The following is a 27031-nucleotide window of genomic DNA, read 5'->3' as shown; positions in this document are numbered from 1 at the left end:
TTCCCTAAAGAGTGATCCCCTCTGCCAGCTGACTGCATCGCAGCCTTTCTCAACAGATGGAGAGGCCACAGAGACTCCTGATGATCCAGGGCTAAACTTCTGAGAGAGGAAAGAAAAAGGACTCTTCCCCGGATGAGAACTACGGCAACCGGGAATGAATTAGGAAACCAAGGCAGAGTGGTTAAGAGCAGGGTCTTTTGAATGGAACAGATCTGGGGTCGCAATCTCAACGCTCCCCACCAAATACTGACTCTAAGCATGTTTTTCCAAGTCAGTTGTGTCCTTTGCACAATGGAGATAACAAAAGCCCACAGTAATGCGTTATTACAAAGGAAGTTACTTTATTAGACTTTTAAACAATGCTTAAGTCATGGAACCATTCCAACAAATGTTTACTGCTTACAATTGCAACCAATTTCAGTTCTCTTGTATCTAATGACAAGAAGGGGACCTGTTCAGGTTCCTTAACAACAGTAAAACCCACAGCTCAAAAGTTTTATGGGAGAAAATGTGATTAGCTGAGCCAAAGGCCTTGATTCACATATTTACCACGTAAGTGATGCATATTGATATACAACAGTATTAAGTGAGCCAGCTTATGGTTAACTAAATTTAAGACTTTAAATAAACTGTTAGGCACAGAACTAGACCAGGTATCTTAAAATCCTTGTGGTTCTGTAGTCAAGTCACACAAATCTGTCTTTTGGCTCAATGACCCCATCTGTTAAGAGGTGAGATTCACTCTTGTGACAATTATTTGGGTGCTTGTTTTTGGAAACTACAAATAAGGTAATTCATGATGAAGCAGAGGTACCTAATTGCTATGGTACTCCCTAAATAAAGTGCTCTGGATAACTTCAGGGAAAAAATGGGAATTATTATACATGATTATAGAACATGAAGTTTAACTTCTGTTGCAGACTCTTAATTTCCATGTCTTGATTTTGCTTGGCTCTGAACACACGGGAATCTTTTGAAGGGCTTTAAAGAGACAGGGGAAAAAGAGGTGTCACCTTCACATATACGGAACTAATAGTACAGTGGCCATAGCTAGCATGAAGCCTTCATGAGCAGGTACCGTAAGCTCATTTCACACTTTCACAGATGCAAAAACTGGGGTAGGGAGAAATTTAACTTGCTTAAAACCACTTCTAAAAACCAGTGACTGGCAGAACTGTTACCTGAACCTACTTACTCTGGATCTGGAACCGGTCTTAACTCTTAACCACTACACTATGTGACTTGTTAGTACTTTGGAAAATTAGTGCTCTGATAACAGATGCCAATGGTCTTTCCCACCGTATAGGAAAACTTATCAATGAAACACTCAAGCTTTCGCTTTTTAACTTTTATGTATTTTTTTTTTTTTTAAGTAATCTCTATGCCCAACATGGGGTTCGAACTCATGACCATGAGATCAAGAGTCATATGCTCTATATGACTGAGCCAGCCAGGTGCCCCTCACTTATCTACTTTTGAAGATATTTTTATTGAAATATACATTTCACCGATCTATTCTGACAACTGTTAATTTACTTTAGTACCTTTGTCCTATGATGAAGGAAAATGTTTAAAATCACTTATGGAATTAACCCTAGAAAAAGATTTACATATATCATTCAGAATAGTTTAAGGGAGTTTATAGACTACACTGAAGCCCATCGTGAAAACCATAGGGGAACCACATGGGCCAAAGTTTGAAAAGAAAAACCAAACCAACAATCCCCTAAAATCTTCCTTAGGCTTTTAGAATTTAAACTTATGACTGCAGCAATTTAATTCTCCTGTTCAGTTTGTCCCTCCTTTCTTAGTTTTCCAATACTACTTACTACTGATACTTTTCCTCTTGCTTTCTTGCATAGCCATGAATAAAAACAGCGGTAAGTACTTTTAGTAACTAAATGGGCAGCTACTCGTAAGCCTCATTAACACATAGGTATAGTGTCCTAAGTAAATCCAATAAAGGAGGGGGAAATTGGATTTTAAATTCTATCAACAGATTGAAACATGCTTTTTCTAGCATCTTAAAAAAAAGTCTAACAGGCACCTGGGTGGCTCTGTTGGTTAAGTAACCAACTCTTGATTTCAGCTCAGGGTTTGTGAGTTCAAGCCCCACAATGGACTCCCATGTTGACCATGAAGGGCCTGCTTGGGATTCTCTCTCTCCTTCTCTCTCTGCCCCTCCTAAACTCGTTTTCCCTCTCTCAAAATAAGGAATATAAAAACAAACAAAAAAAGAGTCCAACAGAACTATGCTGCATATAACGTTTTGAGAGCATAAATAAATCATCCATAAGCCTAAATGTGCAATCTTTAAATGGGAAATCAGGGAGAGATAAGAAAATAAGACTATTTATAATAATTCCAAAAAAGACATGGTAGATTTCACTACGTAAAATTTATTTTTTTTTATAAAAAGTGTGTAACACTGACACCTACTCTTAAATCAGTTAATTTATGAAACCATTCTCTTTTGTAGAACACACATTGGCATCGAAACAGTTTAAAGAAATGTAATGGCTATCTACAAAAAATTAGTTTTGATTTGTTGTATTCTCCCCATATTTGGAGTCTGCACACATAAAAGGAAATTAACATGTTCAAACATATTTAGCAATTGAAAAAAAGCACAGTTTTCCTGCTATGTGGTCTTATAAAGGATTTAACATTTCCAGTAAAAAAAAAAAGGGGGGGGTACTAAGATAACCGTGCTGTATCTTTTAACAGCATTTTTATATAGAACAATTTGAACTGGCATGCAAGCAACTTCTCTTGTTGTCACATACCTGTATTCAGAGAAAATTACACCCATTTTACAGGAAAAGTTCCAATACATATACTGCAATAAGCTTAAAGCAATGTTAAAAAGACCAGTGTGAATGGCACACAAAAACTGCTTCTTTATAAATTATTAACTGGAATTCTTGATCATAAAGTAGGCACAGGGAGATCCAGTCCTTAGGGCTTTGCTCTCTGGAAGAATACCTGGAAATAAAGTATCAGTACAATTAGCACTGGTGTCAGAAGGTATCACGTGAAGAATGGCTCCAAGTCAGTAAGGCTAGTCACTCTTTTACGAAATAGTCACTACTCAGAACATTTTACATGCTTCATAAATCCACACATGGTACAAGAACTTTTTTTCTGGACAATTTGACCAAATCTAGTGGTAACTTATGTTGATGTTGGCCGGGAAATTAGTGAAACTATGGTATGAACTCTAAGGCTAGGAGAATCAAGTGTGCACAAGAAAACATGCTCGGACACCGTTTGCTGACTGGCACACTGTCAAAGTCAACGCTGGGAAATTAAATTCTTAGGAAGAAATAAACACATCAGAGCTAAAGATAACAGCTGTTATCCCTTAAGGAATTTATTATTCATTGGATTATAAAACAATACTTGCAATTCACCATTGGAGACAATGAATGAATAGGCTAGAGGCTGCTTTGGGGACTGGCCCAATAGTACATACTACCTTCCATATTCCACAGTCAGGTACATGCTAAGTGAGCACTAGACAGACTAAATAGGCAGCAAACTCACTAAGGATAAGGACTGTAGTCATCACTGCATCCTTAGCACCTACCAGATTGGGCATTCATTGAACAAATCTATTGACTAAGTGAAGAGAAGGATTGGTATATGAGCAAAACAGAGCCTTACAAAGAGGCCATGCTTGAGGTAAGCCTAAAAAAATGGGTAGAATTCATAAATGAGGAGGGTTGCTAATAAGGCAGAACTGTTGAAGAACAGCAAAGACCACTCCTGCAAGAGAAACTAGAAAGACAGTCTGAGATCAGAATATAAGAAAACAAAATAAAAAAACAAAAAGCCTGAATGTCAAACTAAGAAACATGAACTTGTTTTGTAGTCAACTATATGGTTTATGAAGAATGAGGGGAATGAATTTCAGAGGACTATTCAGTGTTTCAAATAGGCCTGGCTACAAGGGAAGGGAGATCAGTGTGAGGTAACAACACATACTGGAGTAGCAGCAGGGGAGACAAAGTGAAGAGTGAGGAAGAGAGAATCTATAAGATATAACACCTAAAGAGAGTAGGCACACAAGAAGGAATCCACTTTTCCCAACAAGAATAGTGCTCTCCCAGAGATAATACTAGCACTGAAGAGATGTTGGGCTTGGGAGCAGACGTTGTATAAATGCAGCTGCATGAATTAGTATTTTTGGAGCACAAGCCTGCCACTGTTCCTGCATCTGCTTACAGATACCTTTAATAGCCAGTTACAATTTGTTTTAGTCCTTTTATCCAGTTTGATCAGTTATTTAACAGAGATTACCTCTACAGGCACTTTGCTTTTACAGGGACATGGGAGTGGGGAGGGTTCCCAATGATAACCAGTAGCTCCCGATCATCTTCTCACAAAACTCTCGTCAGTTTAAGCTGACAGACCACTACTAGGGAAAAAAGTGGCAAGGGAAGATGTTATAACCGGAGCCCAAGCATGACACACTTTACTTCCTCGGCAAAGGCCCTGACTTAGGAATTTTACTGAATGCCTCGGACAAAAAAAACCTGGTAGCCATTCATTAAGTCACTTGCTACTAACATATTTAGCATAGTGTTCTGGCCTCCAATTTTCTGAATGAAGGTAATAAAAATAAAGAACACGTCTTCATCCTGTCACACTGGAATTTTATTTCCAGAGCACAAGCTCTTTATAGGCAAGAGAAGTCACTCGTACAGATATCTGCAGCAGTTAGCACAGTACCTGTTACGTGAAAAGTCATGATGCAGTACTGAATGACTACCTGGGTGACAGCAAGACAGTTCTGCCTTACAAATTTAAATTGTCAATATGAATGCCAAATAAGCATTTGGTACTTCTTGCCAACTTGGCGAGTTTTTTAAAAAATTCACTCATTTTATGAATGTAAAAAGAGCCTTGACTGCCAAATCAGAGAATTTGTTCTGTTCGTTCTACAACTCAGAAGTTTCAAAATAAGATACACCAGGTAATTCTTACTTCTGTTTTTATATTTTTAGTTCCTTTCTTTCATTTCAATAGGGTCACACGTTCCTTTTTTTTTTTTTTATAATATATTTATTTTGAGAGAGAGAGAGAGAACGAGAGAGAGAGAGACAGAGAGTGCGCATCCCAAGCAGGCTCCATGCTATCAGCACAGAGCCCAATGCGGGATTCGAACTCATGAAATGTGAGATCATGACCTGAACTGAAGTCAGGAGTTGGACACTAACCAACTGGGCCACCCAGGCACCCTGGGGGCACATGTTCTTAAACATGACTTGTCCCAATCCTGTAGCTCCTATCTAATTACATCACACACTATAAAAGGAAACTGGCATTTTCATAGTGCGTTCAAGCATATACACAGTGTGCTTACCTCACTTTTTATGATCTTTTCTAAGAGCTTAGTTGAAAGGGACTTTATAGAAAACTCTGAAGTATTAACATCCAAAACCGCAAATTCTTGGAAGTCGGTTTCAGAACAAAGAGATCCCCAAACAAGTAATAACTGGTAAGACTACAGTATGACACAGTATCCTGTAATATGTATTGTCTCTCAGCTCTAAAATATTACCTAATGATATGAATATGTGTAAGTTTTCCAAATACCTACCTTTAAGTAATTTTTAAAAACTTTAGCATCAGGCTGCTGAAGCGCTTGACAAAACTCCTGGGGGGCCCAGATGGGAGGGGAGAGAGAGAGAGAGAGAGAATGAATTGTAGTTGTATTAAATTCACTGTAAATCAAATCCAGTTTTCTTTTTTAAACTGTGATTTAAAAAATCTATATAACTGAGCATCTTAACCACCATAATGCTATACATTAGCATTAACTATCTGCACACTGTTGTGCAGCAGATCTCTGGAACTTTTCATCTTGCAGAATTGAAATTCTATACTCACTGGACATCAACTCCCCCTTTCTTTCCCTACCAAACCCCTGGCCACCACCATTCTACTTTCTGTTTCTGAGAGTTGGACTACTTTAGGTACTTCATGTAAGTGAAATTATGCAGTATTTATCTTTTTGTGACTGGCTTATTTCGTTTAGCAGAATGTTCTCAAGGCTCCCTCAAGATTGTAGCATGTGACAGGATTTCCTTCCTTTACGGCTGAATAGTATTCAATTGTATGTAAATACCACATTTTACTCATCTACTCATCTGTCATAAGGTGCTTCAAATCTACAGTAGTCAGATAACAGGTCCTCAGCAAAAAAGGTTCTATGGCATTTCAAATGTGATAGTTTTCAGAGACTGCTTTCACTTTTGAGAACATGGTTCTCCCACAAGATTGACTCACGCCTGAGAAGGGAGAGTGGGACAAAAACTGCATTGCTGTGGCTGTTCTCACCCAGTAAGAGCAGTAACTGAGCAGAGCTAGACCAAAAGAAAAAGAATTAAGGCGCTCTAACAGAATTCTGAAAAAGTGTTGTCACGAGACATATGAAAAAAAAGGAAAACTGGGGATGCTTATCTTCTATGATCAAATTATTAGACAGAAATATAGTTTTCCTTTACTTAACCTGGTATATTTCTATTTTTGATGTGCAAGAAAGTCACTGCTTTCATTAAAACATTACCTTATACTTATATAACAAGTTATAGCTAAGAAAATTCATTAATACCTCTAAAGTTAAAGATAGCATGTTATGAAATGAGACCAAAAATTCATTAATGATTACTCTTATGTGAGATCTATCCTATTTTTCATTCAATTTTTTCAATGCCTTTCATAAAATAGCATGATAAAAACTTTAAAAAAAAATTTTTTTTAAACGTTTATTTATTTTTGATACAGAGAGAGACAGAGCATCAACGGGGGAGGGTCAGAGAGAGGGAGACACGAATCTGAAACAGGCTCCAGGCTCTGAGCTGTCTGCACAGAGCCCGACGCGGGGCTCGAACTCACAGACCTTGAGATCATGACCTGAGCCGAAGTCGGACGCTCAACCGACTGAGCCACCCAAGCGCCCCTAAAACTTTTAAAAAACACTGTTGCTGAAGGAATTCTTAGAATCCCTTCAAGAGAGTCTAACTCTAGTTGTAATCAAAACTCTGATACCTCAATTAGATCTATGTGCTACTAGGTAAGTTGGGGTAACTACATGCCAAGAAAATAACTGAATACCATTATAAAAATTACTTTGTAATATATAAAAATGTAAGACTGCATTCCAGATACTTACTTCAAAATACAGTTTCAGGTTTTAAAAATTAAGCATTGATAAGCTTGGCACATGTAAAATGAACCACCCAGCACAAATCTTCAGAACAGGTTTGTGTGCTAGGGTGCCCTTTGGCAGTCTGGGGAGCCCACTGGACTTTGGTAGTTTTTTTTTTTTTTTTTTTTTAAAGCATTGTGTTTTTGTTTTTAATTCATTTTGAGCGGGGGGTGAGGGGCAGAGAGAGAGAATCTCAAGCAGGCTCCACACTGTCAGCATGGAGCCCGATGTGGGGCTCGAACCCAGGAACCAGGAGATCATGACCTGGGTTAAAATCAAGAGTCGGACACTTAGCCGACTGAGCCATCCAGGCACCCCTAGAATGTTTTTTAAAATACTGGGTATCTCAGTTGGTTAAGCGTCTGACTTCAGCTCAGGTCATGATCTCACGGTCTGTGAGTTCAAACTCTGCATCGGGCTCTGTGCTGACAGCTCAGAGCCTGCAGCCTGCTTCAGATTCTGTGTCTCCCTCTCTCTGCCCCTCCCCTGCTCACGTTCTGCCTCTCTTTCTCTCTCTCAAAAATAAACAAACATTAAAAAAATTTAAAAAATATATACATTTATAACACACGGGATTAGAAAGGAAACTAATTATAATGACTTCTGGTTATCAAAAATATTTTTGATATGTGGTGGAACAGTAAGAGATGCTGACTGAGACGACAAGGTCTAGGGGTGTTAACTTAAAATTTCAAAATCTTGGAGCGTACACAGTATTTTGAGATTCCTGGAACAACTAATGTGAAACGAAAACATCTGTGATTTCTACCGGGAACAAAGTCACAGACAATGGGAATGGTATTATGATTTGTCACCTACACCATGGTAGGAAATTAAATTTCTGGTTAAAGTTTAGTGAAAATAAAAATACAATTTTTTCCCATTCAATTTCACATACCCCTGAAGTTTCAACTCTTACTATCCTGTATACAGTAAAACATCAAGTTGAATGCAGCTTGACTTTCTTGAATCCAAATATAAATTGAACTACACAGTCATATTTCTTTAATTAAAGTAAAAGGAATCTGCTGGGACAACTCTTACCTGAATTATCTCTGGAGCTACTTGCAAGGAAGGCAGGTATTCTTGTTGAAGATACTGAACACATTCTGGGCCCTAAAAATTAAGATAACTATAACTCAATTATTTTCTTCCTTGATATTAAAATAATGCATAAAAATGAATTAGAACAACACATGTATACTTCAAACACAATATGGCATTGTGATTAAGAACAGAGAGTCTGGAGTGAGATTGCTTTGGTTTGAAGTCCAACTCTGGCAAACTTCTAGTAACTTGAGGTTACTTAACCTCTCTGAGCCTCAGTTTTCCCATATGAAAAATGGAAGTTATTGTGAGGAGTGGATGAGTTAAGAAATATAAAGCTTTTGAATAGTGCTTGGCGGAGTGCTTGGGGGGGGCTCAAGCATCCAACTCTTGATTTAGGCTCAGGTCATGATGCCAGCATTGTGGAATCAAGCCCTATGTCCAGCTCAGCATTAAGCGTGGGGCCTGCTTAAGATTCTCTCTCTCCCCCCTGCCCCTCTCCCGCTTGTGCTTTTCTTAAAAAAAAAAAAAAAACCCCAAAATGTTAACAAATCTATGTGTAAGATGAAAATGAAGGGGCACGGAGTACAAAGCTCACCCGTTTGAGATGAATTGTTTTCAATGTCACCGCACATTCAGACAAAGCCTATAAACAACAAGGTTGAGAATTTTAATACAGTCAATTTTTGGTTAGTGATCCCACTTGTCTTTTTATTTCCCTGGCCACTGCTCATTAACAATTACTTCCAAACAAGAGACAGAGGAAGGAAGGTGACCAGCATGTGGAGTAAGTGGGTTGGAGAGAAAAAGGGAAAAAATACAAAAATGCTGTCTTAATGCAGTAAATCAAATGACAAAAACTAGCTTTTACTAGGTTTTGGGGAAATGGTTAAAGGGCACTGCTTGAAATTAAGTATTTTGAAAGTAAGAGCTAGGGAAACTATTAGTTGAGCAAGAGAAAGTTACTTTTAATGGTTAGGAAAATACCATTAAGAGCAAGGTTTAGAATGAAAGCAGTGGAAAAGTGTAACTTAACCAAGCTTTAAAGAATGTTTGTATAATGTATCCTTTCCCAGTCCTTGAAAAAGGACTGTTAAAGTTGAAGGAGCTGTATTTTATATTCTAAACTTCAGTATCAGGATTCAGTAAGAACCCACAAAAGATCCAGAAGAGATCAACCTTTTAAAAGTGAATCCTAATTTGAAATTTAAAAAAAGGTGGGGGGTGGGCCAATGAGACTAATATAGTCAATCTGGCATTAAGTAAACTGTAAATTAGAATACATGAGATGTACACAAGGTGAACAAAGATTCCGAGGTGCTTACCAATACTGTTTGTGCATCTGCCAGGTCAAAGGTCTGTTTTAAAGGTGCTAGGAAACATGCAGGGACAATGTGCTTATAAACAAAATCAGCAAATCCCACTGGTCCATCTTTACCTCCTGTCAAGAAAAGTCATATGTTCATCTTGCATAAAAAGAAAGTCAACTAATTTTCATGAGGGGAAAATCAACTCCCAGCTCTCGTCCATGTTAATAGCTGGGGTTCCACTTTATCTCTAAGAGTCTTAGGAAACAAGCTGTGGAATGAAGTGTTTTGTTTTGCTTTAATCATCTTACCCCAGAGTTCTACCAACTTGGAGAGGATGATAAAACACGTTTTCTGGGCAATTGGATCTGGATATTCGACTGCTCCTTGGATAACAGTAACCAGAACTCGTTCTACATTTTCTGCACCTGAAGCAAAATAAAAACTTGAGTTTAATTTTTAAAAGACCTAGAAAAGCAACCTGAAGCTTTCACTTCATATAGTGTAACAAGACAAAAGCATTTACAGAATTGGTAAGATCCCTCAATTTTTATTAACTTGGCTAAATTTTAAGCATAAAACATTAAAAAGTAATTATTTTCTTGTTATCCTGACCTCTGGATTTCTTATATAGCAAAATTCTCTATGTTGATCCATATAGTCCCATTTATTTTTAATTTCAAAATGGCAAGCTGGCCAGTGCGACTCAATTGTCAGATCAATGCTGGTAAGTTGCCACCATGCTATTTATACTACTAAAGAACCAATTAAAGAAGACTGCCCTAGGGGGCTCCTGGGTGGCTCAGTCAGTTAAGCATCTGACTCTCGGTTTCAGCTCAGGTCATGATCTCGCTGTTTTGGGGGTTTGAGCCCTGTGTCGGGGTCTGTGCTGACAGTGTGGAGCCTGCTTTGGATTCTCTCTTCCTCCTCTCTCTGCCCTCCCCCGCTCATACTGTCTGTCTCTCTCAAAATAAATAAATAAACTTAAAAAAAAATAACTAAAACTACAAATCTTAAAAAAAAAAAAAAAGAAAAAAAAAACTGCCCTAGGAAAAGGGGAACTGAATACAAATTAATTTTAAGGTCCTGTGCATGAAATAGATTTTCACCTTGATGATAACGAACTGTCAACCCAGGTGCAAACATACAACCACCTTAGAAGTTTGGTATTCACTTCAATGAGCTCTTACTCCTACGGGCGTGCAACTGCAACTGCAACTGTGACAAGGCCTCGAGCAGACAGTATCAGCACCCCCACCTTGATTTGCTATGACTTCGCTCATTCCGCTGCCTGTGACTGTTTGCAGGAAAGCAAAGTAACTCCTTCGCAACATTTGCTTCTCTAACGCAGCAGACTGGTCATTTTCTTCTGCTGGTCGGAGCAACACTTCAAAAATTGCATGAAGCAGAGGCATGAACATTTGCTGTAAAAAAGGAGATACCTGTATCTGAAGATAAAAAAAAAACTATTACTACTTCAGAAATGAGTAAGATAATTAATATGAAACAGAAAAAACATGTTTTACATAGTCTTTATCCAGAATTTAATATATTTACATAATTTTGTTAGCAAATACCAATGTCAAAACAAAAATCTACATTGAACATGTGCATTATTGAAATCTTGAAAATTGTTAACTCATTGCCTACAGCCCAAGATTCAGGTTAAAATAATAGGGACTCAGACGTATTTCACCATCAAGTATTGCCATGGAATATATTCAAATTTAAATTCTCAAGAAACGAATTCTATTTTGCTAAATTTTTAGCAGAATTTATATGATTGGGCTTTCAAGGCTTTACATGCTTTTTGGCAAACTCCTTAACATCTTCGTCTCAATTTCCTCATATATAAAATAGTTATCTCTAGGGCTGTTAGGATTGAATGAATGAATGTACAAAAAAAGGCTTAGAATAGATTTTGAACACAGAAAGCACTGTTAGTAAATTTTATTACGCGGCTTATATTTGCCTTAAATCTCCTTGTACAATAAAAGTGACTTTAGTACACTGAATTAATTTCAAACTCCTGCTTGGGTACCCAAGTTACAATCCTTTTTATTTACCCCTAGACCGTTAGTACTCAATGTCATTTTTATTTGCTCTTCTAAAAGAGCAGACTAATAGTTTTCTTTTGCAAAGAGCAGAAAAAATGTTTTTACTAAAACATTAAGGATGTCCTATGTGCCAGGCAGTGTGCTAGTCAAGGGTTGACAACAAGACCTATGGCCCATGCCCTCAAGTGACTTATATTTAAAGAAAAAACAAGCTAAGGGGCAAATGCCAAAGTATGTCTAATTTGTAAGTCAGGTGATTCTCTGAGCTCTGAAGGTCTGTGGTACCTTAAACTTGGCTGTAATCTGGTTGATAAGAGGAATGAACTCCTGGAGGTCTTTTGCTTCACAATCTTTGAGCATGTGTTCTGAGGCAGATGGGATGAATGGAAGAACTTCTTCCTCTAGGCAAATAATCATGCGATGAAGGAAAGTCCGAACTCCACTTCTGAGAATATCCTTTTGTAAGGGGCAACTGAGTGCTGGCAAGAATGTCTGTAAACAGTCCAGATAAACTTCGGAACAGCCACATTGTTTCACAGTCTGCTTGTTGCTGAAAGCTTTGCTGGTTCGACTACATAAGCAAAATCAAGCAACTAGTTTTAGCTTTATTCTTTGGAAGTTTTATGGAGTAATTAAAAATAATGCACAATTGGGGCGCCTGGGTGGCTCAGTCAGTTTAGGGTCAACTTCAGCTCAGGGCATGATCTCGCAGTTTGTGGGTTCGAGCCCTGCATCAGGCTCTGTGCTGACAGCTCAGAGCCTGGACCCTGCTTTGGATTCTGTGTCTTCCTCTCTCTCTGCTCCTCCCCCACTCACGCTGTGTCTCTCTCAAAAATAATTATTGTTTAAAAAAAAAAAAAAAACCCCAATAAATCACACAATTGACAGAACTAAGAAGCCAATTCTTTTTTTTTTTTTTTTTTTAAGTTTATTCATTTATTTTGAGAGCAAGCGAGCAGGCAAGCAAGCAGGGGAAGGGCAGAGAGAGAGGAAGAGAGAGAATCCCAAGCAGGCTCTACGCCGTCAGCACAGAGCCCAATGCGGGGCTCGGACTCACAAACCATGAGATCATGACCTGAGCAGAAATCAAGAGCTGGACACTCAACTGACTGAACTGCCCAGGTGCCCTGCCAATTATTTATTTTCTATGTCACAACTGCTTCCATCTTCGGCTAATACAGTTATTTGTGTACTATCGCTTCTAGCTACCATTCCAGAATAGGCTCAGGTTAAACGAATGACAGGTCATTAATACAAGCTTTCTAATGAAAATCTACTTAAATGTTTTACTAAAATCCTGATAAAGCAAGCAGAAAAGAGAAAAAAAATACACTTACTATGACTGGGCTATATTAGACAATCTGCAAACTACTGACTTAAATTTAGAAAACAGTCCTTAGAATTCAAGTTATTTATATATCCTAACATTAGCTTTTACACTGAAGTATTCTGTAGAGCAATTTCCAATTAGCAACCACTCCAGCTTTCATACGTTATTGTCTGCCAATAAAATATATGGGCAAAGAGGAAAAAAAAGGCAGTTGGGGTGGTCTTCAGGACACAATGCAAGAGCTAAAAAGAAACCTCAAGACTTCATCTTTAAAGAACCAAGACTGATCCAGGGGTGCCTGAGTGGCTCAAGTTGGTTTAAGTATCTAAACTGATCCAAGATGTCTCCACATGTCATTAGTATATAAACTCTTCAGTTAACCCCCCTAAATATACAATCAATTTATACCAAAGAAGTGAGATGATCAAGGATTTGGATAGTTATCAAACCAGAAATGCAAAATGTTATGTGACCTAGTCCCTTCTTCAGTTAAATCTTCTACTTTATTGGATATAGAGAAGAAAGGTTTAGATAATTTTCTGGACAATCCAGTTTTCAAAACATGGATATATGTGCCCAATTATTTTGTGTGTGTGTGCATGTGCACCCAGTGCTAAAAGATCCAAGTAAATGGTTCTTGATGTATGTTCTGTGTGTGCATACTCACTTTACAATCTTAATTGCAATCACACTCACCTGGCAAATCCAACGGCATGGTTGAGACAGTCTGCTAGTGATGCCTGCCTTTCTTCATCTTGTGCCAGCATCAACTTTTCTAACAGAATTTTAAACTTCTCCATTAGTGGGGTCAACAGATTTCTCATTAATGCTTGTTTCCGTTCGGCAGGATATTCACTATTAACAATCAGCACTCCAGCTGTCTCATAAATAAAGAGTTGATCATCGCTGCTCAACAAAGACTGGTAACCATTCTCCTAGAAAGAAATTTAATCCTACTGGTGTTTATCGTTGTTCAGTTCCCCTCATTTAAGTACAATTAGTGCGATAGGGACAGGAGATACAATCTATCACATCAACTCATTATTAAAAAGTAGATCAAGTACTTACCAAAAACAAATTTTCTCCCAGCACCACATAATGGAAAGAGAATGGAATTTGAGGTCAAAAGATCAAAGGTCTAATTCTATCCTTGATAAAACAGTAAACTGTCATATAAATTATTAGTTAGCCTTCTAACTTGTTCTCTTTTGAGAACAATCTTATTTGTAAAACTGTTATGAGGCGAATGAGATGTATAAAGATGTTGTGAATGTTAATACAAAGATCACACAGGTAAATATTTTGAGGAGTATTTAAGAATTGAGTAACAATAAAAACCACACAATAAACACACCACACACACACACACAAACACACACACACACACACACACACACACACCAGTTGTTACTTTAGAATGTATGAAAATAAGACTGCATATGGAAGAAATAGTTCTCATTCAGGCACAGGTAAATATCCCATACACTGGTCAATTCTTACTAATGACTTTTATTATTTTTTTACATTACATTAATGACTTTTATTACTTTTTACTTTGGAAGGGATCAAAAGGAGGGTGAAAATACCAGAGTGCACTCTAGATCCAACACTAAAGCTCCCTGTTAAAAAATCACATGGGGCACCTGGGTGGCTCAGTTGGTTGGTTAAGCATCAGACTGTTGATCTCAGCTCAGGTCTTGATCTCACAGTTTCGTGAGTTCGAGCCCCGCATGGGGCTCCACACTGACAGTGCAGGGCCTGCTTGGGATTCTCTGTTTCCCTCTCTCTCTGCCCCTCTCCCTGTCTCTCCCAAAATAAATAAACCTAAGAAAAATTACATAAAAAGGGTTCCCGGGTGACTCAGTTGGTTGAGAGTCTGACTCTTGATTTCGGCTCAGGTCATGATCCCACAGTTTCATGAATTAGAGCCCTGTGCTGGGCTCTGCACTGACAGTGCAGACTGAGAGTCTCCCTCTCTCTCTGCCTCTCCTCTGCTTGCACTCTCTCTCTCTCTCTCTCTCAAAATAAATAAACTTAAAAAAATTTACATAAAAATCTAGTTTTAGAACAAATTATGTGGTGATTTTATATAAAAGAATACCTCATTTATTAAAAGAAGCATGTCCCCATATAGAAGTAGCTAAAGCATTTAAGTACCACTAGGACTAATCACTGCTTTAAGGGTTAAAAACACCAAGATAAAGCAGCCATATGGATATTAGGTCCTGGGGCACCCGGGTGGTTCAGCTGGTTGAGCATCCAACTTCGACTCAGGTCACGACCTCACAGTTGGTGAGTTTGAGCCCCGAATCAGGCTCACTGCTGTTAGTGCACAGCCCACTTCAGGTCTTCGGTGTCCCTTACCCAACCTCCCCCCCCTTCATGTTCTCTCTCTCAAAAATAAATATTTAAAATAAAAAATAAATGAGTTAATTAACGGTACTTAAAAATGGGTACTCATGACCCTATTAAGCAGACAACATTCAGTAAAAGCCTCTAAACCAAGTGTTTTTATATACTAAAAAGGGATTGCAGCTATAGTTTAAGCCCTTATTTATACAAACAGTATAAAAAAAAATCAAAGATTTCTAATATGTATAAGATGATATTGCTACATAAAACTTTCTGAATGCCTAGGTCTTATAAGGTCACTGTAAAGCTGCCAAGGAAAACTGGCATTAATTAGGTGAAGTTCTTTCATATATAGGTTTTTGCAATATGCCAAGACAATTTAAGCATATAATTCATTAGTAATCTTTCATTTAGTGAAATTATGTAACCACTGAACCCTAAGTTTTGATATTCAATGAAAAGAACAAAAGTATTATTTTATGTTTAACACTTCTCAAGTGGAAGCTTTAGTAGGAACTTTTATCAAATTGAAAAAAATGAGTCAACGTCAGTATACAAAAACATGTAGAGGTCAAAATATACTTACAAAGTATCTCAATTTAAATCTTTCTGATGAAATGAATACCAAAATATCAACCAGCATTTAAACATTTTTAGCCAAAGCCTTAAATTACTCAAAAAAAGTCACTCTACTGGTACTAGTCACTTAGAATGGCTAATATGATCATATACTAAATAAGAAATAATTTAGAAATTAAATTTTTCCTTCTCCGTAAGATACTTCCAACATTTAACAGTGAGAACAGACCATATCTCATTCTGCCAAATTTATCAGTCAACTCCTGATTATTTTCTATCATTATTTTATTAATTCTAGTACTATGTTTACTAATCCTAACAGAATTTTGGTAAACAGAAGTAATTAACCCTTGCACACACCCTCTTCCTCTCTGCCACCCTGACCCTTCATTAAGAAAACTGCCTACAAGGCATTAGCATTAAAGGCTAAAGGCACGTATGGCTTCAATGATATTTGGAGAGAATCTGTAATTTGGAAAGATAGATACTTACAGGTGGAGAAAGCTCTAATAAATCTTGTATCCTATTCAGAATATCCTCAATGAAAGGATTCATTTGTTTACTGAAAAAAGGCAAAAGAAGAAAAAAATCACAATTATGTAAATAGTGCTCAAAATACCAAATCCCCCTTTATAAAGGGCAGAACTAAAAAAAAAAGTTCCGTTCTACGTTAGTGTAATTATTAAGACTAGCTATGATTTTTTAAAATTATAACCTTATAAGCCTTAGGATGAATTTTCATACCCCCCCCCAAAATGGTACTAGTAAAAAAAAAAAAACAAAAAACAGATTAGGTTAGAAAATTTATTTCTAAGAATAAGAAATATATTCTTTAGAATTTCAAAGAAGGCATACAGGTATAGCACCAATAAAACTGTTGGCTAAATAAATAATGCCATTACATCTGACTTCAGCTCAGGTCATGATCTCACAGCTCATGAGTTTGAGCCCCACATCAGGCTCTGTGCTGACAGCTCAGAGCCTGTCACTTGCTTTGGATTCTGTGTCTCCCTCCCTCTCTCTCCCTGCCTTGCTCATGCTCTCTCTCTCTCTCTCTCACAAGTGAATAACGAACATTAAAAAAAAAAAATTAAATAACTAATGCCGTTAATGACGACAGCTGTTCTATATAAAGGTATGCTTTATTTGCAAAGTACCTGGGGCTAATGAATAGTAAATGAAGTCATTATGATACCAAAAAAGAATATTTCATTAAAAAAAAAGCCTTAGAACAAAAAGAACCAAATCTACACTAGGTTTTTAGAAAATAATTTATAGGTCGTATTTAATAATCTTAAAAAGGACACATAACAGCTGATATTTCGTACTTACTTTAGAGACTTGACAAATCTGGAAAACAGGTAAGCAGCTCGGCTCCGCACTTTGGCACTAGAATGCCGCAGACCCCTATGATCTAAGAAGGCCATCTAAGGAAACGGAGACACTTTCACTACTTCTGCACTTACTTACGGCTTTTATTGTTATTGTCACAATACATGTTTGTTCCCATCAAATTTTACTTCTTAGCTCCCAGAAGGCAGGAACCTGGTATATTTAACAAATAATTCTTAAGGACACCAATAGGCCCTGGAGGACTTGTTTTAGATGACTGATTAAGCCAGAAACTGTCTATTTTAAAGAAACAGAGGAGGGGTCGGTTTCAGTGTATTCAAGAGTTTCTGAGAGCTTCTGGCTCCAAGAAAATGTATACAAATAGACTACTATCTGCTCATTAGCAGAAATACCTGGAAAAAAACCCAGAAACTGAGGATAAAATATATACTTACTAGGACACATGGAATGTGCTGAGGTTCAACTGTGAAAAACTTTTCATATCTAACAACAGTTTCGAAGAACTCCAATGTCACAGATGTATGCTGATAGGAACTAACTCCTGATGTTACCAACTGGAGCAGAAAAAAGTTAAGACATCTGTCCTTAATTCATTGTAACATCAAAATACCCCAGTATTAACAGATGCTAATTAAGGAACTCCCATTAGCTTGCAGTGAAAACAGAAAATTATGTTCAAAATAAATGATCTGTAGTATACTTACAGTTCGCATCATATCCTGCAAAGCACTAGCTTTTGAAACATCACCTGAGAAGTGAGCACCATGAGATACTGGAAGAGCTTCTGCCAACATATACAGCAGTCTTATTGCTACTTCAACCTCCATAAAACGTGTAGTCTGCCAATTCCTACCAAGAGAGAACATGTACATGACATCTGCATATAAACATTCTATAGAACACCAACAAAAGCCTCTTTAGTTATTAAGAAATCATAGTAATGGTTAATTTTAACAGGCAACAAAATTACATCACAAAATTAGAGATGACTCGTGATACATTTCGCTGTTTATGTTCCAAAAGCAGTGTTTTCCCCACAGTGTTGTCGTCGGAGACAACAACGACACGGACGGAGCTAGAGAGGATAATGCTAAGTGAAATAAGCCAGAGAAAGACAAATGCCCAATGACTTCACTCGTATGTTGAATTTAAGAAACAAAACAGACACAGGAAAAAGAGATAAAAAGAGAGAAAGACAAACCAAAAAACAAAAGAGAACTAGAGAATAAACTGATGGTTACCAGAGGGGGGAGGGGGAGGGGATGAAATAGGTGAAAGGGATTAAGAGTGCACTTATGGTGAGGAGCACCGAGTAATGTGTAAAGCTGAATCACTATAATGTACACCTGAAACTAATATAACACTGCAGGTTACCTATACAGGGATTAAAAAAAAGATAATTGGAGTCAAATGCATTGCTTCAGATACAACATAAGACCTTGGTAAATAACAAAGATTAATAAATTACACGAATCATGCACTGTAGACCATCATCACGGAGAAAAGGGAAGAGGGAGACCACTTACAAAAACAGGCACACACTTACTGCAGTGTAGAACTAAAAACTCTGCGAACAGAAGCCAGCAGTAGCTCCGGTGAAACTTGAGCAAGCCTGTCCAACAACAACTTCAGTTGTTTTCTGTATTCTACAAACATGGCTTCATCTTCACCCTAAGACAGATTTTTAAATTCTCGTTTTAAAACTTAAAAGACCTTAAAATTCATGTAAATGGTTCATTCTCATACAGTTTTCTGCATTTGTAAATTTAATATGTACTTTTTTCGTTAATATTTATTTATGTAGGAAAAATTACTACGTTTAGTAGCCTTTCCTCCCCTGCTCACAACAAACATTTCTGAACACAGCCCTAGCCCTCAAAAGCCTAGAGCCAGAAACAGTATAGGGAGGAGGTTAAGGACAAGAACCTAGAGGCAGAATGGATTCACAATGGGCTTCACAAAAGGTTCACCACCTTATTCATACTCCTTGTATCTTGTAATATCTTATAAAGATATTGTATATAACAAGTTTTGTACTAAAGTGTGCAATTTGTTCATTATCATCACCATTACCTTTTTATAGTCCAAAGTTTTTGAAAGCCTCAGATGGGGAATTGAACACTTAGCACATTGCAAAATAGTATAAACCACGCTTGAGTTGATAGAAAGTACTTGACGATCCTTGTGTGTAAAATAACTCACTGGCAACCCTGGACAAGACTTGTAGCTACAAGAAGTCCAGAGAGTTAAGTGCTTCATTCCCACTTTCCCATAGACACTTATGATCTGAGGTCCACTGACAAGGTCTCAACTCATCACTTCTATTAAATACAAAGTGAGATATGATCAGCAATTGTATTGTCAATATTTTACGAAATTCAGTGCTACAATAAGTGTTTTAAAAAGGGATAAAATACCAAACAGGCATTTTTTGAGGGTATTATGAAGGATTATGAGGCTTCTATTAATTTCACCTAAGGTGGAGATCAATATAAGCAAGAGTGTTAAAATGTTTGTTTTATTTAAAGAACTCTAAGCAAAACTGAAAATGTTAATTTGAGGTAAGCGAATAAAACTGATTTCTTCCCAATGAAAATTCTTACCTCATTTTCAAAGTTATATTCTTCATCGTAAGTCAGTTTTTTCATAACGGCCAACATGATTGCCTAAAATTAAGAATAAATATCTTGGGTCAGTTTCCTTTGACATATTTTGAAGTTGTTACATTTCAAGACAGACTGCAGTCACAAATTCTGGTATCACTTTATAAGAAGCAAAAATAAGTCAATTACCTCTACATTAGCTTTTTGCTGATCCGAGAGCACTGTAAGCTGTTAAAAAAAAAAGCAAGCAATAATTTATTAGGTTTCCTAAAGTCGTACTCATCAAAATGTTTTTTTCATCAATTAAGACCTTTTAAAACATGCACACAACTTTTGTGGAGGGCAGTTTGGTAGTACCTTTCTGCATTTAAAATGCACCTAACCTAAGATCTAGCAAGTCCATTTCTAGTAAATAACTTGACACACAGATGAATTTCAACTCTAAGGATTATTTATAATGTATTCAGCAAAGAAGTTTACAGGACAGTAAAGTATGGTCTTCCCTTATTTTCAAACAAGGCAAAAAAAAAAAAAAATGCTAGAAATCCATTAAGAGACATACAGTGGAATTACCAATAGTCATTTTAACTTTCTTCACGTCTTTCCGTTACCTAAAATTTCTTAAGGTATGTATGCAGACATCTGTTATGTTTTCAACAATAATACAGAAGCTAAACTCAGTTTGGAAAAAAATCATTTTAAGCTGGACTTGATTCAACTAATCAAATGTAAATAAAATAGCAACGGTTTTCTCATCTAATTACATAATGAGAAGTTATTAATTTGTTTTTAATAAATCTGCCCTGCTGTGTGATTAAAAAAAAAAAAATTTACTTATTTATTTTGAGTGAGAGAGAGAGAGAGAGAGAGGGGCAGAGAGAGAATCCCAAGCAGGCTCTGCATTGTTAGTGCAGAGATGTGGGGCTCGATCTCAGGAACCATGAGATCACATCCTGAACCAAAATAAAGAGTTGTATGCTTAATCACTGAGCCACTAGGCACCCTAGGGCCTGCAGCCTTTTAAAAATTACTAACTTCTTGAGGAGCTGGGTGGCTCAGTTAGTTAAGTGTTCGACTCTTGATTTCAGCTCAGGTCATGATCTCACAGTTCGGTTCGTGAGTTCAAGCCCACTGATAGTGTGGAAGCTGCTTGGGATTCTCTCTCTCCCTCTCTCTCTACCCCTCCCCCTGCTTGTGCTCTCTCAAAATAAATAAAATTAAAAAACCCTTTAAAACAACAACAACAAAAAAATCAGCAACTTCTCAGGGCACCTGGGTGGCCCAGTAGGTTGGGCGTCTAACTCTTGATTTCAGCTCAGGCCATAAACTCATGGTTTGTGGGATCAAGCCCCATGTTGTAGGGCTCTGTGCTGACAGCACGGAGCCTGCTTGGGATTCTCTCCCTCTCTCTACCCCTCCTCTACTCTCTGTCTCTCAAAAATAAACAGGGGCGCCTGGGTGGCTCAGTTGGTTAAGCCTCCAACTTCCACTCTGGTCACGATGGCACAGTTTGTGAGTTTGAGTCCCACATTGGGCCCTGTGCTGTCTGTCAGAGCCTGGAGCCTGCTTCAGATTCTGACTCCCTCTCTCTCTGCCCCTCCCCATGCTTGCATGCATGCTTTCTCTCTCTCAAAAATAAATATTAAAAGAAAAAAATGAACAAAAATAAATAAATGGCTACAAGCCCTAACATGGAGACTATTACTGTCTACATTTTAAGTCCTTATTGGAAACAACTCTGTAAGGAGAGATTTTTAATTGTAAAAAATTATTTATAAGTAACGTATATTTAGTTAAAATAATGAATGATGTTTAACAAAATTTCTACTATATTTAAAACCAAGCACAGGGGCACCTGGGTGGCTCAGTCGATTAAAGTATCCGACTCTTAGCTCAGCTCGGGTTTTGATCTCAGGTTCCTGAGTTCAAGCCCTGAGTTGGGCTCCACGCTTGGCATGGAGCCAAAACAAACATACACAGATTCAAAATGAAAAAATAACGTAAACCTACAGCTAATTCTGGAGCTTGTTAAAATCTAGCAAATTTTAGATTCTGGCCATTCTCGTTTTCTGGCTAAGAAGTTGGAAAAAAAAGAAGACAGAAAGACATTAATATTTAACAGTAAATGTAGCTAGCTAGTAGAATGACAGGTATTTTCTTTTTTCCTATATTTTTCAATTCTCTGTGGCTCTTCTATATTATGTACTGGACAAAAAGATTAAAACAAGGACTCACCTGTTTCAAAATATGAAGATAATCATAACAAAATCCAATAATATTAGAAGAGATGTCATCATCTTCATGAATTAGTAGCTGCAGCATCAGGGCCACTTTTGTTTCAATAGCTTGTAGTGCCTCTTGAGCATTCTTGATATCCCCATTCTTAATTAATTTAGTCCAACTAACTATCAAGGACTGTCCCATTCCATTTACCAGTTTAGAAAATCTGGCCAGGAAGTCAACATCTTCTTCCTACAAGCAATCAAAAGAGACCTCAATTTAAAACCTCCCACCTAAGAGTAAGAAGAAAAACTCTATCAACTTTAGTATGAGTCAAGTGACAATTCTACAACTTGATTTTAAACTTAACAGAAATTTAACTATTCTACTACCTGGACTGGAAACTCATTGAATTCTTCTACTATTATTGGCCATTGGTACTCTTCCAAGCAATTCTTTCCAACGGTTGTGTGCTTCTACTGCCAACGTTATAAAAGCTTAAAAAAAGAGATCTGTGGTTTCAAAACCTTCTGTCTAAATTGTTTGATTTAGTAAATATGCTATAACAGTTAATGTCACACTACAGTATAACAATCTGTAACAGTCCTTTCTGAAACTATGTGAGCCTCAACTATGCTACAGAAAGATAGAACTGCCATTATAACCACCTGCCTAAGGTCATACCAGTGTTAAGAGTCAGAACTTAAACTTCACATTATTTTCATTAATTATTCTTACGATGATTCTTTAGAGATTTTAGTTTCATCATTTTAGGTCTTTTACCGCAGACTAAATAAGACAATTGTTAGCAATGTAAGAAAACACTACTATTCTTCTGTCGGCAAGGATAACGGTAGAGCTGTACTACTGACATACCAGCAATTCAAAGATTCCTTAGTAATTTTTTATCACTGTCACAGGCAAAAGAGAAACCTTCATGGGGCGCCTGGCTGGGTCAGTCAGTCGAGCATCCAACTTCAGCTCAGGTCGGGATCTCACGGTTTGTGAGTTTGAGCCCCACATTGGGCTCTCTGCTGTCAGCACAGAGCCTGCTTTGTTTCCTCTGCCTCCCTTTCTCTGCCCCTCCCCCACTTGCACTCTTTCAAAAATAAACATAAAAAAAAAATCTTAAAAACAAAACCCCTCCATATTCTGTTTCTAAATTACTTATTTACCACACTCAGAGCCCTCACTCTGTTGGGGCTACAACGTACATAGCTCAAATGAATAACAATCAAAAGTATGGTGAAAATATAACATTTATAACGGGGTATAGTTTTGGTCAAAACACACTGCCATTTATATAGGATATTCCTTGCTATTTAAAGGACAGACCAATGGTATCAGATTCAACTGGGAGTTTGTTAAAAATGCACAACTGCAGGTACCATCCCAGGTCTTCAACTTTAAGAACTGGTATAATTATATATATATATATATATATATATACACACACACACACACACACACACACACACATACACATATATATATTATAGATATATAAGTGTGTATATTATATATGTATTATATATATATTATTATGTATACATTATAGTATATATATTATATATATGTCATAATAAGTATTATTATATATGTAATTATTGAACATAACAATATAATTTACTGTCCAAGGCAAATGCTACAGCGAACATTATGGCTTTCTGAATACAGTGTTTCCTTATTTACAATCTCAAGGAGAGTTTACAACATTGGGGAAAAAAGGAAAAAAGAAAGCGTATTTAAATTAATACCTGTCCTACTTTGTTCTAACAATTTTGAAAACTTAATACGTAAATTTACCGACCTGGTCAATGCTGAAAAACCCAGCAGACTGTAATACTTGACACAAAGATTCTACTAGTTTCATTTTATCAACAGGATCCATTCCTTTATTTACAATTTCAAATAAACAGTCACATGCTTCTTCCCGTAGAACTTCTATTGACATATGACCTAGCAGCATATTTATAAACCTGGCAACAGCAAAATAAAACTGTTACAACATTTTCAAACACATGAGTTTTACACACTGTATTTTGTAGACTTAAATCCTGATAATATATGTATACTTACCTATCATTGGCTATAAGGGATAAGTCTATCCAAGAGACGTAAGCCCCAACTACCTCAAGGCACTGACATGTCACTTCTGAATTAGTATACTGATAATTTTGTAAGATTTGGTACCATGATTCCACTAAGTTTGGAATGCACTGCTCCCTCATGGTATCTTTTATTAGAGTATTCCTACGAGCCTCCTAAAAAACAAAATAAAACACCTTATGCATCGAGTAGATTACCACACAAAATAATTTTTGACATCTGAATAGTTACACAAATTTCCTCACTACTAAACTTCCAGACTTGTTAACACATTCCCTGCCACTATTTTCTATTTCTCAACTCTAAAATCATATCCTGTGATTCTTTTAATTTCCTTTTTCTGTTGCATTCCACAGCGCCAGATTTCTTATTAGACATAAACCATAGGGGCGCCAGGGTGGCTCAGTCAGTTAAATCAACTTTGGCTCAGGTCATGATCTCATGGCTTGTGAGTTCGAGCCCTGCATTGGGCTCTGTGCTGACAGCTCAGGGCCTAGAGCCTCCTTTGGATTCTGTGACTCCCTCTCTCTGCCCCTCCCCTGCTCATGTTCTGTTTCTCTGTTTCTCTCTCTCTCTCTCTCTCTCTCTCTCTCTCTCTCTCTCACACAAATAAACATTAAAAACAATTTTTTTTAATAAAAAAAACCCAACTATAAATAAGCATTACTTAGAAATCTAAAGCGTATGATAAAAGGTACTTATCAATATTATACAAACATGATTATTTAACCTACGTAAGAGAGTGGAAATTTGTTCTTAATTAAAATTTTTTTGAGTATAGTTGACTTACAATATTACAGCAGTTTCAGGTATACAACATAGTGAATCAACATCTTTATACATTCTGCAGGAATGGTAATAATTTAAATGCATAATAATAACCTTTACAGTTTTAAGTATTTCTGACATATGACTTTATTTTATACATTTGAATCAAGCAATTTTTTTTAATGTTTATTTATTTTTGAGATAGGGGCAGAGAGAGAGGGACCACTATAGTGCAGAGCCCAATATGGGGCTCGAACTCACAAACCGTGAGATAATGACCTGAGCCAAAGTCGGACACTTAACTGATCCACCCAGATACTCCTGAATCAAGCAATTTCTATTGTGTCCTTTAAGAAGAAGGTGAAGGGTGCCTGGGTGGCTCAGTCAGTTAAGTGTCTAACATTGGCTCAGGTAGCGATCTCACAGTTCATGGGTTCAAGCCCCATGTTAGCTCTGTGCTAAGAGCTCAGAGCCTGGACTGCTTCAGATTCTGTGTTTCTCTCTCTCAAAAATAAATAAACATTAAAAAAAAAAAAAAAAGAATAAGGAGAAAGTGTGGTGCCTGGGTAACTCAATCAGTTAAGCATCTTACTCTTGATTTTGGCTCAGGTCATGATGTTGCTGTTTTTTTGTGAGATCAAGACCTGTGTCAAGCTCTGCACTGACATCACGGAGCCTGCTTGGATTCTCTCTTCTCTCTCTGCCCTTCCCTGCCCACGTGCTCTCAAAATAAATAAACCATTAAAAAAAAGTGAAAGAATAAGGAGAAAAGTTATATCAGATAATGAAGAAATAAAGACTAAGGTGATGGGCTGTGTAATTGAGAATACAGAAGAAAGGGCACAGATTGATAAGCAACGATACCTCCTCACTAACTATATAGCAGGAGTAAATACAGACTGCACTGCTTCAAAAATTCCTAAGAGAACCAATTTGTGTAGTTCATTGGAGAAAGTACTTGCCTCATTACAAAACAAATGAACAAAAAAACCCAAAAACCACCAAAAAAACAAAAAACAAAAAAAAAAACCTCTAAAGTAATACTCTAATTTCAACATACACTTGGGGGAAAAAAGCCAGTTCAAGTTCCTTTGTAGAACAAAATTAAAAATGGGTGAATTTATAATCATTGCAAAAATTTGGGGATACCTGGCTGGCTCAGTTGAAGAGCATACAACTCTTGATCTTGGGGATGTTTGAGCCCCATGTTGAATGTAGAAATTACCAAAATAAATAACAAAAAAAAAAAAAAAAAAGAAGAAAGAAAAAGAAAAGAAAACGTGTCTCCAGGGATGCCTGGGTGGCTCAGTGTGTTAAGCATCTGACTTCAGCTCAGGTCATGATCTTACAGTCCATGGGTTTGAGCCCCATGTCAGGTTCTGTACTGACAGCTCAGAGCCTGGAGCCCAGTTCAGATTCTGTGTCTCCCTCTCTCTCTGCCCTTCCCCTGCTTGCCCTCTGTCTCAAAAATAAACATTAAAAAAAAATATTTTTTTTAATTAAAAAAAAAAGAAAATGTGTCTCTGAATAAAAGAGACATCCCACTCTTTTTTTATTATGTTCCCATCACCTCCTACAAAATCTTCATTAAAAACTAACAATTACAGGCACTTGGGTGGCTCAGTTGGCTGAGCATGCAACTCTTGATTTCAGCTCAGGTCACGATCTCACGGTCTTGGGACTGAGCCCTGCATTGGGCTCAGCACAGAGCCTGCATGGGATTCTTTCTCTCTCCCTGTCTGCCCCTCTTGCGCTCATGAACTGGATTCTCTCACGCATGCTCTCTCTTTCAAAATGGATAAACTTAAAAAAAAATCAACTAACAATTAATGGGAAGTTACTTGCCTCTGATGTATGCACCACATCACGATCCACCAACTCGGAATCAATTGCCATGAGGATTCGGAGGTACAGATCTACTCCCCTTGGATTTAGGTCCACTACTGAGAGAATGTCAAAAAAAAACTTGGGCCATCTAGTGAGATATTCTGTAACAAAAAGCAAGGCGAAGACTTGGGCTGCTTTATTTCGTATAAAGGTCTTCTCTGGTTGGGGATTCAGCATCTGACAAACAGAGAAATTGTCCTTGA

The 27031-nt window shown here is 37.2% G+C and overlaps 1 protein-coding gene across 1 annotated transcript in view; it reads right to left on the bottom strand.

Moving 5' to 3' along the window:
- Positions 1-2379: 2379 nt before the first annotated feature.
- The window catches only part of XPOT (exportin for tRNA), a 36975-nt gene continuing 12323 nt past the window's right edge, over positions 2380-27031 (bottom strand). Inside the window, exons 6-25 of the mRNA XM_078449723.2 lie at positions 26787-27005; positions 24144-24328; positions 23875-24043; positions 22080-22316; positions 20034-20072; positions 19845-19907; positions 18788-18912; positions 17946-18090; positions 17676-17795; positions 17221-17315; positions 16381-16450; positions 13654-13892; positions 11913-12198; positions 10829-11018; positions 9882-9998; positions 9589-9704; positions 8862-8909; positions 8261-8332; positions 5606-5662; positions 2380-2985 (exon numbers count right to left, since the gene is read on the bottom strand). Of these exons, the coding sequence (XP_078305849.1) occupies positions 2959-2985; positions 5606-5662; positions 8261-8332; positions 8862-8909; positions 9589-9704; positions 9882-9998; positions 10829-11018; positions 11913-12198; positions 13654-13892; positions 16381-16450; positions 17221-17315; positions 17676-17795; positions 17946-18090; positions 18788-18912; positions 19845-19907; positions 20034-20072; positions 22080-22316; positions 23875-24043; positions 24144-24328; positions 26787-27005 (2619 nt within the window). The 3' untranslated portion in view covers positions 2380-2958. The remainder of the gene's footprint in view (positions 2986-5605; positions 5663-8260; positions 8333-8861; positions 8910-9588; positions 9705-9881; positions 9999-10828; positions 11019-11912; positions 12199-13653; positions 13893-16380; positions 16451-17220; positions 17316-17675; positions 17796-17945; positions 18091-18787; positions 18913-19844; positions 19908-20033; positions 20073-22079; positions 22317-23874; positions 24044-24143; positions 24329-26786; positions 27006-27031) is intronic.

The sequence above is a fragment of the Panthera onca genome, chromosome B4 (assembly GCF_046562875.1).
Source record: "Panthera onca isolate mPanOnc1 chromosome B4, mPanOnc1 haplotype 2, whole genome shotgun sequence".
NCBI lineage: Eukaryota > Metazoa > Chordata > Mammalia > Carnivora > Felidae > Panthera > Panthera onca.
Note: the sequence above shows the minus strand (reverse complement) of the source record. Positions and strands in the feature narration are given on the sequence as shown.